This window comes from Gossypium hirsutum, chromosome D12, assembly GCF_007990345.1.
Source record: "Gossypium hirsutum isolate 1008001.06 chromosome D12, Gossypium_hirsutum_v2.1, whole genome shotgun sequence".
NCBI classification, from domain to species: Eukaryota; Viridiplantae; Streptophyta; class Magnoliopsida; order Malvales; family Malvaceae; genus Gossypium; species Gossypium hirsutum.
This window is the reverse complement of record NC_053448.1, coordinates 7,210,214-7,227,923: the sequence shown is the minus strand read 5'-3', so window position 1 is coordinate 7,227,923 and position 17,710 is coordinate 7,210,214. Positions and strand designations below refer to the sequence as shown.

Below are 17,710 nucleotides of genomic sequence, written 5' to 3'. Positions count from 1 at the left end.
TAAATTGGGTGGGTTTCAACTGTGGACATCAAACGTAGCAAGTTAACTGGCCACATCAACCAATTAACTTGCCACATCAGCGGTCTTGTTAAGACACTAACGAAAACTATTAATTAGTGAGTGTTTTGTCACTTTTTTATAACGTTGGTGATTTTTTTGTTATTTTTTAAAAGTTGAGTGACTGAAATGAAACCTAGGTGACTGTTTTCTTGGCTACCCCAAAGTTGAGTAACTGTTGGTGTAATTTACCCTTAATAGAAAGATGAATGGTTACCTTAGTTGGAAGAAAAATAACTTTTTTAGAAAACCTGGAAATCCAGACACGAAGAAGATGATGAAATCTATGGAGTTTTTTAGTGTTTTCTTGAATATTTATGAAGGTAATTGACTTGGGGAATGATAGAAATAAAAATATTGGAGTTTGGGAACCAAAACTTGAATGAGAATAGCTTGGAAAACAAGGGAAGACAACCATAAAGGATGGAGAAGACTTACATGGGTTTTGTGAATATAAAGGGGGAAAAGAGGGTGAAAATTAAATTTTGGTTTAATTACCTTTTAAAAATTGACAATTTAAACCCTTTTACAAATAAATCCTTATTTCAAAATTAATGATATTTTAAACACTTTTTCAAAAATTGACTTGATTTTTTAAAAACCATAGACAAAAACATTACTGATATACCATGTCGCAAAAATTCAGAACACTCTAAGGCTAAAATTCCTAAAATACCCTTAAAACTCCTATGCTTTATTTTGGGGTGTTACATTCAGGTCTCGTAGTGGCGGCAAAATTTGTTGCCGCCACCCGAGCTGCTACATCGTTCAGTTTGATTCGTGCATTTCCACTGTTGCGTACACTACCAAACATCACCTTGGCATACCACATCTCCTAATTGGTCAACATTTTTAGCGTGATGCAATATATGATATCGGTGTCGACGTACTGCATCCATTCAAACTGAAAAGTAGAATTGTAAATATTGTTATGTACGATTTTTTTTTTTACAAATCATAATGTAATTAATATATGTTCAAAAGAATAAGTAACTAACCTCGAGCAGTCTCACGTAACTCAACTCATTGTTCTACCTGTACAAGCGATATGTTAGTTAAAACGTATAATAAATAAAAAAAATTTACTATACAAACTACGTATTTATTAATAAATGATGTTTATCTCATTACCAACGGGATTATGTATGGGCCAGTCACTTTGGGATATAGAAACGGTAGTTGCCACAAGGCCTATGACTGTAGCAGAAGCAGGCAACAATCCATCGATATCATATTCGGTATTGGGGCTCGGCACATCTCTCGACGTGGACAAGATGGGAGATCCCCAACTTAGTTTTTCATACTCATTGAAGTCCACTAGATGTAGTAGTCACCTTACGTGCACCAAATTTTGAGATTTGTCAAGCATTAAAATGCCCCCGATTAACCTTATGATGAATGCTCAAGCGTATTATTTTATGTCCTCCTTCGTTCGGTCTTTAAGGAGCTCGTCGAAATTATCCTCCAACCAGTTTTACTCGAAATGACCTAAAAGTGCACTTGAGGAGTTTAGCGACCACGCTTGTACCTGTACGGCTCTTTCTTTCAATTTGAAAACCGAGTTGGAATGCTTTTAGAATAGAATGCTTCATAACCTTACCCTTTCCATCGCTAACACTCCTCCTTAAGCTTCGCTAAAGTGACTACGTACCTCGCTGCTGCTAAGTGTGAATATCCTGAGGCTATCGAGAGTAGGCAGAGGACTATAACATAGAAGAATGGCTACCCGGGCCAAGAAGGGTGATCCATTAGCACGCACCTAGCAAGTCAAGAGTCTGGTCAACATTCACTGTGAATAATTTGTGGATCATGGAAGCCGAAGTGAATATTTTGTCCAAGTTATACAATTTCTTGGAGCGTAGAAAAAGCTTCTGATTTTGATGAATAGAAGGAAGAAGTGCCCTTACCGCTAGTGCTTGCAATAGCTCGTTTCCTTTCTTTCATACCCAAATTCAACTGTATAAGTTGAGGATCCATCATTGATTGGTATTGAATCCGGTGGATTATTGATCACAAATCGCTTGTTATCGCACTGTCCTTCCTTGCTTGACTGCCTTTTCACACTCATACTAGGAGTCAAAGAATGAACTCTTTACTGAGCTATTGCATAAGAGAGAGCTTAGTATGAGATATCCTCCCACATATAGAAGTTGAAACATCCTCTTCTGGAACTCACACATCCAATTCTGGTCCATCCACTGCTTCTTCTATTGAAGAATGTGCTATATGCTTAACACAGGACTCTAAAAATTACTTTTCACTCCATGGTCACTGACCCATCCACCAGCAGATCGAGTTGTAGCGTTACGTCCTCAAGTGTGATTGTACACTCGTCGCATGGAAGGTGGAAAGTGTGTGTTTCGAGCCTCCATCTTTCCACCAAAGCGCTGATTAGTGTAAGATCGACTTTGTAGCCCCCAATCATGTGAGACACATGTTGGAATCCAACCTCTTGCAAATGGCCACAAATTTCAGGGATCGCAGGCTTTCCCATATTATGAATGAAACCTTCTAGTACACGATCATTTGCCTATTTACACAAAAAATTTCAAATTAAAAAAAATAATTAAATTAAAAATAACTGAAAATAAAAAAATTTAAAATTTCGTGTTACCATTGCTGCTTGACCAGTGAAAATATGTTTGTCGTCAAAGCGGATTAGAGAGACGATCATTCGTGAGAAATCGATTTAAACGAATAAAATATGAGATAATTAAAAATATATATTTTTTAAAATAAAAATATCGAAAAATTTAAAATGAGAGAGTTGAGAGAATTTGAGAGTGGAGAGAAGATGTGAATGAAAAAAATGAAATTTGGGGGGTATTTATAGGGTAAAAAAAGTTACCATTGGCCCTTTTAGATTTTTTATCGTTGGCGCGACAACGTTCAAAAAGCCGTTACTTTTTTACCGTTGAGGGAAAACGCATCCATGTGAGCGAGCTTTCTTGCCACCTATGCAGAAAATGCGCTCAGCTGGACGTGCTTTTTTTCTCTCTCTCCTAAAATCGAGCTATTTCCCTAATTAAAAAAAAGGGGCCAAAGCATAATTAAAAAATAAAAACAGCATTTTAATCTAATTTTTCCTATTAATTATATTTATTTTCTTTTCAATTTTAAAAGGTATGGGTGGGGGTCTCTAAATCTTTTAGGCTTGGAGGGTTTTTTCGATTAAAAAGTTAAATATTTATTTATTTGTTTGTTATTGTTATTATATATTACATATTTTTATATTTGTAATAATTTATACAATAAAATTAATAAATAATCATCAATAAGTAGATATATGAGTAAAAAAATAGATAAAATATAATTAATAAATATTTTATAAAATTTTAAGTATTCATAATACAACATATTTTTTAATTTAATATTTTTAATAGTCGATTTTAATTATCATCTTAACGTTATCGTTGCGATTGAATATAAAAACTTCTCATCCTTAATTTAAACACTCAATCTCATCACCATAATATCTAAATTCACCGTTACCACAGTAACCACTCACACTCCACATTCAAAAAGTTGGCAATTGTTGAGACAAACTTAAAGATTATTATAACCAAAAACTCCAAAAGACAAAAGAAAAAGGCAAATAATTCCAAAAGGGATCATTCATATCGCATCTTAAACGAAATGGAAAGAAAAACATCTTCAACCAAAGCGGCATTTATAATTAAGCATTCAAGGTGCACTCATGTTAAGAATCTTAAGATGTTCTTGAGAAGCCTCTACTACACTTAAATGAAGTTTTTGGACTTTCTCATTTTTCTTCTGTTTTTGGACACATTGAACTCCGTTAAAATTAGCTCGTGCTTACCGTTATTTGGTGAAAATGACGATGCATTTCAATCAAAATAAACAACTAGGGTTTAAATGGGGAATATGTCAATGGTACAAGATGATCAATGACTATGGAAATGCAAATTGCCTCGGTGACCTATCAGCTTAAACAAACTACAAATTATAAAGGAAAATTAGGAAGCAAGTGCCCCCATTACTTGACCGTAAGAGATCTACAATTTTATGAATTCAGGCAATCCAACACTAATCATCAACTCTAAAGCTGATCGATTCTCAATAACATAAATAAGGAGAGGTTAACTGTTAGAACGAACGATAGCATCCATCATTCAGCTACCGTATATACATATAACATCAAAAGAGTCACAATGCTAAAACTTTTTCATTGCAAAACAAGTATAAAAGGGAACAAATATGTTAAAAGAGTTGTAATGGGTTTAGGGTAGAGAATAGTATCTGGTATCAACATCAATTCATAGAATACACTAAATCTGACTTGACAAATCAAGCATCGAAGTTTTCCATTTGAATGCTACACCTGAGAGGCACATACTCTCCGAGATACCCACCCAAATGATCCTGCAAAGCACTCTTATCGATTCCCTGATGATGATAACTCTTACAAACATAGTAAAACAAGCTCTGCACCAACAAGCCAACAAGATTCACTATTACCAAAACTCCTACCAAAAATCCCCCCACCACAGTTCTCCAAAAAACCCCATAACTTTCCCCTCCATGCACCACCAAGGATCCAAAGATGCCCCCAATCACACCACAAATTGCCAAATACCCCAAAACCAAAATGAAAGCCATATTAATCCTCCCTTTCAACAACTCGTAACTCTTCTTCATTGCTGCAAGCCCGTAAATGGGTTCAAGCACCGATACCACACTGGCCAAATGCCATAGCGCCGTGATGTAAACGTGAACACCCAAGAAGAGCACTAAAATTACCATGAATGCCAAGAAGGATAAAACAATGTTCTGGGTATCAACGGCAATGAAGAACATGAACAAGAAGGCAATCAACGAGGCATCGTAAACGAACATCAAGAGAGCAATCCATGCGAAGGTTGTAAAAAGGCGCTTAAAAACCTTGGGTATGGCTGAGATCGTCAAAGAGAAAGAGACAGGCTTTGACGTGTAAAGGGACGCCACTGTGAAAACAACGGCAGCTGTGGATAAAAGAGAGAAGGCAAAGAGGAAGATGAGGTAAAAGAACTGGAAGGTCAAAAGGAGTGTCCACTCGTGATGCGTTTGGGCAGGGTCAGCTAATGGGTGGGATTCAAGTTGATTTAAGATTGGGTGGGTGAAAAGCGAGTGAGCTAAAATGGCAAAAGATAGAGGAAAAATGAGAGCTACGGTTATGAGATTGAAGGCTTTAGGGGATCTTTGAGGGATAGAAATTGATTCACTGAGGATGTAGGGTATGGACAAGAATTGAAGCTCTTCTGGGGCCAGATCCATGATGTCTTCTTAGGGAATTCCACAGAATTGTAATATGGGGTTGGAGATTGGGGAAGATGAAAGCTTGGAAACAAAAGCTAGTAACCATATCCGTCAATTGGCTATTTGAGAGTACTTTGTTGATTTCCAACGATTTTTTGTTTCATTTCTGTGTTATTCATTGCATGAGCCATGAGTCTGATAGAATACAATATAATCGCCGCTGTCCTGTAATACTCCCCTTTTTTTTTATTATTGGAATTTTGCTATTTTTTCCCATTTGTTGTAGGATTTTTTTAAAAATGTTGAACGATCTCGACATCCGTGGACAATGTTGAGGTCTACTGACAAATATTGTTTTACTTTGGTTTGCCTTTTTTGAATTTTTTCTAAAATTATTTAGTTATCTTTTCAACTTATTTAAAAGTATTTCATTAGTATATACAATTAATTTTTATCTACTCAATGATAGTTAATTTAATTGTGACATGTGGTAATCTATCAATATGCCAAGTGGCAAACTTAAATTAAAAAGATAAAAGAAATTTAAAAATATATAAATTAATGAATGATATAATTTTTGTCACATTAAAAATAAATTTGGACAATGGTTGTCCTGATGCATCACCCATTTATCTAGATTCATTTCACATGTATTTTTTAGTAAGTTTATTTTTTTAATAAAATATTAGGTTATTTATTTATTATCTTAAAATTAAAAATTTTAAAATTTTAAAAATTATAAATTAATAAAAGAATATTAAAAAATTTTACATCAAGAATAAACCTAAATAGATGTTTGTTTAGATTCAAATGCATCTGAAGAATCGTTTGTCCATATTCATTGTAGACGTGCTTTTTAATTGTTTTATATATTTATATATACTTTTAAATAATTATAACTTTTTAGTCTTTTACATATTTGTATATTTATAAATTTTTATTTTTTTATAAATTTTTATATAAATTTCAAAATATTATAGCTTTTTATATATTTTTAATTGCATATATTTTATAGTTTTATAAGTTTATATATTTATATTTTATAAATATTTAAAATAATAACAACCTAAAAGCTTATATTTTATGAAGAAAGTAAAAAATATATAAACTTACTAAAAAATACATCTAGAATGAATATGAAAAAATGGGTGTTCAAATTCAAATATATATAGACAAACGTATATTTAGGTTCATTCTTGATGTGGAAAAATTATACATTTTTATTAATTTATATGTTTTTAAATATATTTATTTTTTAAATTTATGTCCACTACATGGCATATTGAGAGGCTACCACGTGTCACCACCGGATTGGCTATTAGTGACATGTCAGCACAAGTTAACAATGTTAGTGTAGAGGTCCAACCTGGGTGGTAGAATACAAGTTTAAGTACTAACTAGGCATTTTTGGACAAGTTCAAGGGACAAACTACATATTAACCCTTTTAATTTCCATGTCCATAAGTGTCGAAATTTAGCTTATTTTACCATATGCTTAAAGGAATCTAAATTTGATCATTTGTGACATTTATTGACAATACTACAATAATGAATTCAGTATCAATTGGTGTTAAGATCAGGCCTTTTTTCAAAGATTTCTTTAGAAATCTTGTACTTACATCGATACGGATTTGACTTAATATAACATGATTTTGGCACTAGTAGGTTTAAGGTTTAGAGTTTAATTTAGATTTTAAAATTTTATGTTTGAGGTTTTAATCTTTTATAAATTCCTCAACATGTCACGATTTGTACAAAGGAAAAAAAAATTATATTTCAGCTTGAATGGTGGAAGTGACAAGGAAATTAGGTTGAAATAAATCTACTTGATTTCATCAAGAAATCAACGTTTAGGGGTTGAGGTTTGGAAGAGATGGAAGAAGAAAGCAAGAAAATGAAGAGAGAAAATGTCCCCTCTTCCACAAGGGCTGGACGACAGCAAGAAGAAGAAGAGGATGAATTTTCCATCCTTTTCCCATTTTTTAACCCATATAAAAAAAATACTAAGTCAACTTCTTTAAACTGTCGTCTACATTAAGATCCTCCGTTTTAAATTTATCCAATGATCCAAAATTGATCCAATAAATTTTAATATATTATTATTATTTTCAATATTTCAAATATAATATTCACATGAAAATACTAAAATGTCCTTATGTGGTGAAATTATCATTTTGCCTCTTTTTCACTCCTTAACCAATTTTCTTTACACCAAATAGATATTTATCAAGTCCAAAATTCATAAATCACATATAGTCTTTATTATGAGTCCATGGGCGGTAAAAATTAAATCAATGCGCTTCCTTCGATAAAAATGGAAAAATTACAACTCAGTCACTGTACTATCAAATCTGTTCTAATTTAGTCTAAAAGTGATTTTCATTACAATAATACATATCGAGAATTATTCTTATGCCAAATAAGCAAAAATCATTCACATTTTCTCAATTTGTTAAATTTACATTTTAATCCTCTAACTTTTTAGAATTTGTAATTTGGTCCTTTTGTTATTTTTTTTGCTTCCACAATTCTTTTCATTGATTTCTAACTTCAATATCAATTTTTCATTCATAAAAAGTCTCCACCAGACTCATTTTCCAAATTTTCTCAAATTTTTACTATCTTCGGTCCTAGAATAATGTCACTTATTGTATTAAAAATTTTGGGGTGTTACAATTATCCCCTCCTTAAGAAAGTTTCATTCCTCTAGATTCCTAATAACATTGTCATTATTTCATCACTTACCAACTCATGTGATAGACTAAAACAATAAGACAAGTAGAGCAGAAAATGATGTACCATGTGTCATTCCAAAGCATTAGTTCCTTCAATTTAGCTACTCCAATGGTTTCCCATAACTTATTAGACCTTGTGGTCAGATTCTTTCCTCAACTATTACGCAGTCGACACCATTTTCATTTCAAATCCTCAGAGTGTTCTTATCATATGACGATACCTATTCATAACTTGTTCATCATTGGATATGTAACACCCCTAAAATTGTTATGCTATTAATGTAATATTAAATGAGAATTGAGTGTCATGGAGTAAAATACGAAAATGAAAGTGATAAAAGCGAAATTTGAGGAGTATCAAAGAAAGTTAAATTCAGAAGTATGTTGTGGTATACTAAATTAAAGTAAGGACTAAATCGTAAAGATGTAAAAAGTTTTGAGGTCCAAGTATAATTATTCAAAATTTGCGGGGTTGAAGCATAAATATGAGAAAATTTAAGGACCAAAAGTGAAAATAATCCAATTTCTTATGACATGAAATTGGTTTGTAATGACCAAATTGAATAAGTGGAGAAATACGATGGACTAAATGATAATTTTACCAAAAGTGAGTAGTGATTCAAGGATGAAATTTTGAAGAAACATGAAGGGTAAGATGGTCATTACCCAAATTAGATAATTATATGGTGTAATAATTAAGGAAGAAAAGTGTTGAAACATGATTGGTTGAATATTTTATTATTATTTTATTATAAGATATTTATTAATATTTTATTCAATTAAAATTAATATAAAAAGAAAGAAAGATGAAGAAAGACACCAGAGTTTCCAACGTCATGAAAAAGATAAAAAAAAAGAAGAAAGTTTTTCTTTCTTTACAATTTGATCCTTTCATCAAAATTTCATTATTTTCACCTAGAAATCAAATGAATTTTCAAAAGCACCAAGAGAGAAAAATGATAAGAAAACTATTAGATTCAAGAAAATAGAAGTTGGAGAGTGAGAAAATCAAGCTAAAGCTTGATTCCAAGAGAACAAGGTACGAATATTAAGGTTTCATATTATTTTCAAGTTTAATATTGTTAGAAAAGTATGGAAATGGTGTCAATGTAAAGTTTACTTATAAAAAGTTTTATGTTTTTGCCATGTTGATGAAGAAAGAGATGGAGAAAATAAATTAAGTGATGAGGAAAAAGGAAGAGCAATTGATTTGAAGTTGGAAAAGGTACGTACCCATGAATTCTCATGTTATTTAAGAATTAAAATGTAGACTTGGTGAAGTTTTGTGGTAAATAAGTAAAATAAAGTGTGAAATGATTTAATATGTGAATAATAAAAATATGATAAAAGTTTAATGAATGTGTTATGAGATGATAAAATATGCATAAAAAGTATTGTAAAAGTGAAATTGGGGAAAATATGAAATTTTTATGATGACAAGGACTAAATTGTCAAACTTGAGAAAATATGTGGATCAAATAATAGAATTAAAATACATAAAAAAAATTATAAGTGAAACAAGATATTGAGATAAATTATGTGATTAAAGTATAACAAGAAAGAAAATTAATTTAATATGATTAATTAGTGAATATTGAACTTTTACGACAAAAAGGGACTAAATTGAAAAGTTATGAAAGTTTACAAGAAAAATATTTGATAAGTGAATAATGTAGTTGAGAACGAAAAAAATACATGATTATTATAACTCAAATTACAATTGTTCTCTAGGTTGTGGAAATATAAGTATTAAATGGAAAAAGTGTAAACTTGTAGTTAAATTGTGAAATATAATATGGATAAATAGAGTGTGTAAGAAAGTGTGATGAAATAGTATATGTATGAAAAGTGAGAGTGAGATTGAATTACAAAGAATAGTGAAAGATAGAAATAATTATTAAATTATATTTATTATGTGAATTATTTTAGTGAAATGAAAGAATTATGAAAAAGAAAAAAAACTAAACTACAAAATATGCAAAAGTGATATGTGAGAAATATGGTAAGTTGTAGCAGTGACTTATGGAATTTTTATTAAGTAGTGAGATATGTTATATGTACTAAAGAAAGTTGGAAATTATGTTTTTGAATTGTTATAATGTGGACTACATTGAAGTAAGTCCAAAGTATTTAAATGTTGTTCTGAAATAAGGAAATGAAATTGATTCTAATATAATTGCCCAAGTAGATGGGATAAGAACCAATAGGATATAGATGGCATGCCATTAAGAAAATTTTAGCGCGCTCTCTGTTCTGAATACGCATATCAATGCTGTCCTATTCTGAACACGTATTTCGGTGCCATCTTGTTCTGTATTTGCACTTTGGTGCATTACTGTACTATTTTTGTATACCCTATACGTTTTGTTAAGTCTAAGTTGGGCCTATATTAAGGAAAATTTATTGCGCTTTCTGTTCTGAATACGCATTTTAATGTTGTCTTGTTCTGGATACGCACTTTGGTGCCATCTTATTCTGTACTTGCACTTCGGTGCATTGCTGTACTGTTTTCATATCCCAATATGTTTTATTAAGTTTACGTTGGGCCTCTATTGAATAATAAAAGATAATGATAAAATAAAAATTTATGGTAAGCAAGTTCTGATGAAAAGTTCCTGTTACACAATGAGATGACAAGATAAAGATTATGATAACAATTTTTGTTAAACCATGAAGTGATAATGTAGTGAATTAGACTGGTAAAAGTTTTGTTCCTGACAATCCATGAAAAGATAAATGTAGTGAATTCTGGTAATAACGAATCCTATACATATAGAATGATTTGTTGGTTGTCAAAATATACTCTGTTGATTATTATAATATATTCAGGAATTGTAATAGTAATAATGTTTTTAATATATAGAAATCAGGGTAAAAATGAGATTTGGATTCTTGAGTACTTACTAAGCTTTCACGAGCTTAACGTGTGTTTTAAACGCGTAGGTGGAAGATCAAATTGAAGCTCGAGATTTAAGTTAGGGTTTCAACGCATCTCATCTCATCACACCACCAAGGCTTGAAGAGGGTACGAATTTGATATTTTTATTATAGAATATGGCATGTACATAAGTTATTGCAAGTGTTTTGAAATAATTTAAGTTTTATAAAAATTAATTGACGTGTAATTGCCGAAGTTGCTCTGACAACGAATGTAACATCCCAGTGCTTTGACTTGTTGTTTGGGTCGGGTATAGGGGTGTTACAAGATACTTCTCTTGATTTTCAAAACGGATTAAATCTACTTATCTTCTTTTATATTATCAACTTATTTTAATAGTGTTCCAACATCCTCAACATCTCATGCAATTATAAGACTTAATCATTATTTATCTTCTTTTATATTATCAACTTATTTTAATAATGTTCCAACACCCTCAACATCTCATACAATTATAAGACTTAATCATTCTCTTATCACTTGAGACCATTTTTTTATCACTTCTTGAAAATTTACACAAATTATAGAATACATGTTATCAACTTGTAACACCCCTTGCTCGACCCGATCATCGGGTCTGAGTTACAGGATACCACATGTCGAAGCAACCACTGTAAAATAAACCATAAATAAATCATTAAAACATACATTCATATTATAAACACCTTCATATAATTATATACAATGAAATCTAAGTCTTAATCGAGCTTACAAAAGCTCTTTTGTTGACCCGAACACGAAATATGACCAAATTGTAAAGTTTTAAAATTTCAGGACTGACGTCGTGATGTCACTTCCTCCACATCGTGACGTTGCAAAAAATTTTGTCACTTCGTGACCTTAGGCCACTTGATTTTGTGACATGACTCATTATTGGTCGACATTGCAATGAGGAAGATTGCTCGTCGGGACGTGGACTCTGTTTTTGGTAAAATTTAGGCCATTTGGTATCTATTTCATGGTTACCTCAAAAATTGCACATTTTGTACATATTTTCCTAAGTTTTCCTGCATAAAAATGTTCCAAATACATACTAAAACATTGCATTTAACCATTTTCAGTCAACCAATCCAATATACTTCAATCTGGCATCAAAACATATCAATATGTCAATTCATACTCAAACATGCCATTTTAAGTTCCATTCGCATTTCTCAACATGTTACCAAAACATACATATTCAATTAGGCTTTAGCCTTACCAAAATCAAACATTAAAAAGTGGTTCAAACTAAAACTATCATTTTAAGATTCTACAATATGGCACCCCAAACCCGGTCGGGACAGTTCGACCTAAATTCTGAATGTCACATTAGCCACCAAAGTGACTCTCCGTTAAAACATCACAAAACACACCAACCTACCATGCACACCATGTATTTGCAACGTAAATCATAATAAAAACACCTAGTAGCATGCCTTTCTAGTCACATAATAAAAAACAAACACAGTAGTGTTGGGTTAAGTCACCTGCGAACCCACCTACTAAAAAGAAACAACACCTCGCATCAACCTAGCGAGTATATCTCGTGACTTACCCGCGATGCCTAGCTCGCAACTAGTCTTGCAAACCCCAGGTTTGGTGAACATAGACGCACATCACCCTTTATGCTGTTAGACTATCTGGAGGCAAGGACACACGCGAACTCCCCACTTTGACACACACATTCATATTGGCGAACCCAACTTCCCTAGCTAACTGACCTATCCTGGTGAACTTACTAGCTTGGCGTACTCATGATTTTCTTTTAGGCGAACTTCCCATTTGGCAAATAGTGACACTGACAGTCCCTAAATACTGACATCTTATCTATTGTTTGGTGATCCACATGGTTTTGGTGAACTCATTTTGGTGGTGAACACTACATATTGGCAAACCCCCTATCTCGCTATACACTTGGTTGGCTTGCAGGTTTTAATTAATTATGTTTTACATACATGTCATGCATCCTAAGTAGTTATTTTGTTTTAAACATAGAAGTGGTACGAGGGTGTACCTTAATTCTTGACGATCCCTTCATCTTACATAAATTTGTTGGGTCTTTGATTTAATAACGATCGATATGTATAAATCCAATCAAGCATGCACTTAACCAAGCAAATATAAAGTTCAAAATCCAAAATTAAACAGTCCGTAATGTCTGTTTACAACCTGTAACAATTTTCTTAAAAGTCTAAGTCTAAACCTTTAGGACAGTCCCACATTGCCTTCCATTTTAGTTTTTAAAAACATGTCACATAATCGGAAGGATTTGCCTTAAGATAGATCACCGGGTTGCCACATTTCACCACTAGTCCCACTAGCTACTTATCTGTAAGGTACATGTAAAGAGTGTAAGCTTATTGAAGCTCAGTGAGTGCTTAAGCATACATCACAAATAAACACATCAATCATGCTAGCAAATAGACATGCTAAAATAGTTCGCATAATATACAATATTTGTACACATTATAGTGATACATTGACAATTTGTGAATGTGAAACATAATCAAATTATATACACATTGGATAAGCGGATCTACAAAACATTCCAATTGACTTAAAGAGTTGCACGTTATCTCCAATAAGTGTAGCACGAATGCTCACTCTCCAAAACACTCCACACAATCTACAGTGAATGGAACAGTGCTCAACATTCCCTTATCTTTCCAAAGCTATCTTCGGGCTACAATGCCCTAACGCATAGTAAAAAGGGTGAGTACTCACAATACCAACATATCATTTTTTACACATTCACAGCACACATAATATAGGGCTCACACATAGTAGCAGAGCTCACACAATACAGTTCGCAATAACGCAGTTCACTTTGGCAGAGCTCGCAATACTGCAAGGCTCGCAATACACTTAACATCACAATAACATATGGGTTTGCACATGTATATGGGCTCGCATAGTACAGGGGTTTGCACATCTATATAAGCTCACATGCAACATGTGATAGGGTTTGCTTATCATAGGGTTCACACATACATATGGGTTCGCACATAGTTTATGGGTTCGCACATGCATACAGGTTTGCAGCACATATATGGTTCACACAATGAAAATGTTCGCATATCATAGGGGCTCGCATACTTATATGGGCTTACATGTATTAAGGCTCGCACAGAAATATAGGCTTGTATGCATTAAGGCGATGGGGTTTGCATATTTCATATACCAGGGCTCGGGTTACATGCCAGGGTTTGCATGCCTTACCTTGTCTTTCTTGAGCACGCGACTGGTGTTTAAGTGAAATATACAAAAACACTCACTTGTGGTTCACTGTTGACTGCCGGAACTACACCATATTCTGCTTGCCTTTATCCTTGCTCGTGGATGCTCACTCACCAATAGAGGCTTCATATATCGAACAAAAGCATACAAGTTATTAGCATTCACAACAAAATGTCTATCCTAAAGCACATGACAGCTTGCCACTCTGCTAAGTTTGACGAGCTTACCTCGCGTAACTTAAATATTTTAATTACTACAATTATACTCAAATAGATCATTGGTTTTCACTTCCTAGTACCAGATCTAATACTTAATTAAAAATTTAATCCATTAATTTTACAAAATTTCAATAATTAAAATTTTCTGAAAAATCTAATTCATCTTCAATCTCATGGAGCAAAAATCATTTGATTCATACATTTCCTTTAAAGATTTGTTACATCAAGTTTATAAAGCTGTTGATCATGTCAGAATGAGTTGAAAAACATTTTGATATCTTCACTTAGCACACTATTACGTGATTCACCATTTTTTAGCAAAATCAAGCTTTAAAATTATAGATATTATGTTTTCTTACTTATAGTTATAAAAACACAATTTGAAATCACATAATAAACATTTAATCCACAAGAAATCAAAATGTTTACATCTTCAAAGGTCTCCACGTAGTTGAATTAATTTGAACAAAAATGAGCCAAGTGTTGATGAAAAATTAAAAAAGAAAGAGTGGATTTCTTTTAAAATTAAGGAGGAAAAAGTTATTTGGATGCTAGGAAAGGATGAAAAGAATTTGAGAGAAAACTCTTAAATTTTAGATATAAGAAACTTTTGCAATGGTTGAAAGTGTGGAGGGAAAAGACGGTGGGTGGACTTATATACATGCTACAAAACCAAGTTTAAACAATTGAAAGACTATTAAATCAACAACAACATAGTGTGAGCTTATCGTAGATCCATTCGACACGTTCCACAACTTGGCAATCTGCAGCGAAAAGGAAAATAATGGGCTAAGCATTGTGAATGTTTAGTAAGTTCATAGGCATTAAATCAAAAACTTACCTTGACAAACAATCACATACAAAAAGCTACCAAAATGTAGGCATAGTTTGGCTAAACATAACATATCACAAAAATCAATAAGGGTATTATACCAACATCAAACCATGAATAACATATGTATTTATCATACCATTAATGTCACTATAGGTAACAAGTTTAAATCTCATTCCAATCTGGAATAATAAATTCACATGTATGCTATAAACTTTATTTTCACAACATTCAATAATTCATCATTGAAATACTGAATTCATCCCATTCCATTTCAAATTCTCATTTCATATAATTTGTATCACCCAATGAAACCTAGTAAACGGATTCGATTACACAGATATCTCTGGTAAGCATAATTGCTTGTCTGAGCTGAAAACATATTCATGTCAGGTTGTCAGTCCAGGCTAAAACTTAATAACACATTCAATTGCTTAGCCAAGCTGAAAATATACATGTAAGGTTACTAGTCCAGGCTAAACCTTTAAAATGACATCAGGTTATTGTCTAGGCTAAACTTATGTCACATGTATCTTCGAGTCCGCATCAAATGCTGGATCTCAGTAATCATCGGTAATCTATCCGTACAAGTGTGCATGAAACGTTTACTAAGTTCACCCGGGCATACCAATTCACAACAAAACACACATATATAATCACAAATCAAATACACAAGAACTTAAACACATTTATACCATATGAACATACCTGGTCAAATCAGTAAACAAGTTGAATTTGTAAGGGCTAATCGATAATTTTACCTTTTTCCCAATTTTCCTCTGTTTGGTTCAATTCCTGATCTATATAATAATTCGGTTCAATTTATCAATATCAAACATTTTTATGAAATCCTATTATATGCATGAATTCAATATTATTTTCAAATGCCCCTAAATTTTTGCATTTTATTCAATTTAGCCCTTAAAATATAAATTACAATATCTTTCAATTTTGAACTTTGATTTTGAAACCAATCTCAATCACATCCTTTTATGTAGGAGGTAAGCAACACTTGATTCGACTCAGAAAAATAAAAAAAATAAAATTTGAGTTAAATTAATCGAGTTATTCGAGTCAACTTGTTTTTTTTTCAAATTTCAAGTTCGAATCGAGTTTAATTTTTGAATTTGAATAATTTAAATAAATCAAATACCAAACTATAAAATTTTACATTTTTACCCCAGACCCCCAAACCCCCAAACCTTTTTACTTTCCTCCAATACTTTTACTCCCTCCCACTTCCCCCCCCCCCAAACTTTTATTGCTCTCCCATCTCACCCCTACTACCCTAAACCCATTCCCCCCCAATTTTTTTAATATTTTCCCCTCATTTACTTTCCCCCAAAGTTTTACTCCCCCAACCTTCAAAACTTTTTATTTCCACCCTAAACTTTTACTTTTCACTCTTCTCCAAATAAAAAATCAACCAAAGAAATCCCTAAACCTAAAAAGTATTAATTTTATTTATATCTACTATTTATATTATTAAATTAATTTTCACAATTTGTACTATTTATATTATTGAATTTTTTAATCATACTACATCTTTATAAATTTATGTTAAAATTGAATTATTGATGATGCCATAAAGTATTCATGTTAAAATTTTATGTTGATATCAATTTCACATTTTATCTTTAAGATAACTTTTATCTAAAAAATCATATTTTTTATATTTAATATATTTTTTAATTTCAAAATAAATAGTGAAAAAAATCAAAAGATAATTGAAGTAACTAAGCAAGCAAAGAAGCTAACCCGTATATAAAATATTAATAAATAAATTATATGGAGATGGAAGTTAATAACAAATTTGATTACGGTGGGTGATAGTGGTTACAAGGATCCAAAGTAATTTTTTTTAATTTAACTCGAACATAGATATATTCGATTCGAATTCCATCTCACTCAACTCGATTTGAGAAAATTTTAAATCGATTTAGGGTGATAAAATATGATTCGTTAACTCGATTAATTCAAAATTTTTCTTCATTCGATTCGATTCAATCGAATGCTCACCCATACTTTTATGGCCCTCTATTATCTATTATTATAAAAAATTCACATCAATTTTGAAATTTATACACTTTAGTCCTTTTGGACAAAACTAACAATTTAAATTTTACAATCTAGTCCTTTTTCACATCAAAGCTTAAGATCTACCAATTTAACATCAATTTATTCAAGAAATAAACCTTGGCAACTTTCAAAAGCTTTAAAAATTTTTCAAATTAATACATGGGCTAGCTAAATCAAGCTCCCATGACCTCAAAAACATAAAAATGATAAGAAAAGAACTTGAAAATACCTTAAAATTGAGGACGAAATAGTTTTGAGCTTTCGAACATGGCTTCTAGGTTTTCTTTGGTGGTTTCGATTGAAGAAGAAAAGAAAGAATAAAGATGACAACAATTAAGTTGTCTTTTATACATTGATTATAAAATTAATTAATCTT

General features: G+C 31.9%; 1 protein-coding gene across 1 annotated transcript; it reads right to left on the bottom strand.

Annotated features, from left to right (window-relative positions):
* Positions 1-4,122: 4,122 nt before the first annotated feature.
* Positions 4,123-5,526, bottom strand: LOC107947429 (uncharacterized). The gene has a single exon (XM_016882092.2). It carries the CDS (start codon positions 5,329-5,331, stop codon positions 4,366-4,368), a length of 966 nt encoding a protein of 321 aa, XP_016737581.2. The 5' UTR covers positions 5,332-5,526; the 3' UTR covers positions 4,123-4,365.
* Between the last annotated feature and the right edge of the window lie 12,184 nt (positions 5,527-17,710).

Bases quoted from the DNA above. Each gene is read 5' to 3' on its own strand.
- LOC107947429 (XM_016882092.2), bottom strand. From the start codon at position 5,331: ATGGATCTGGCCCCAGAAGAGCTTCAATTCTTGTCCATACCCTACATC.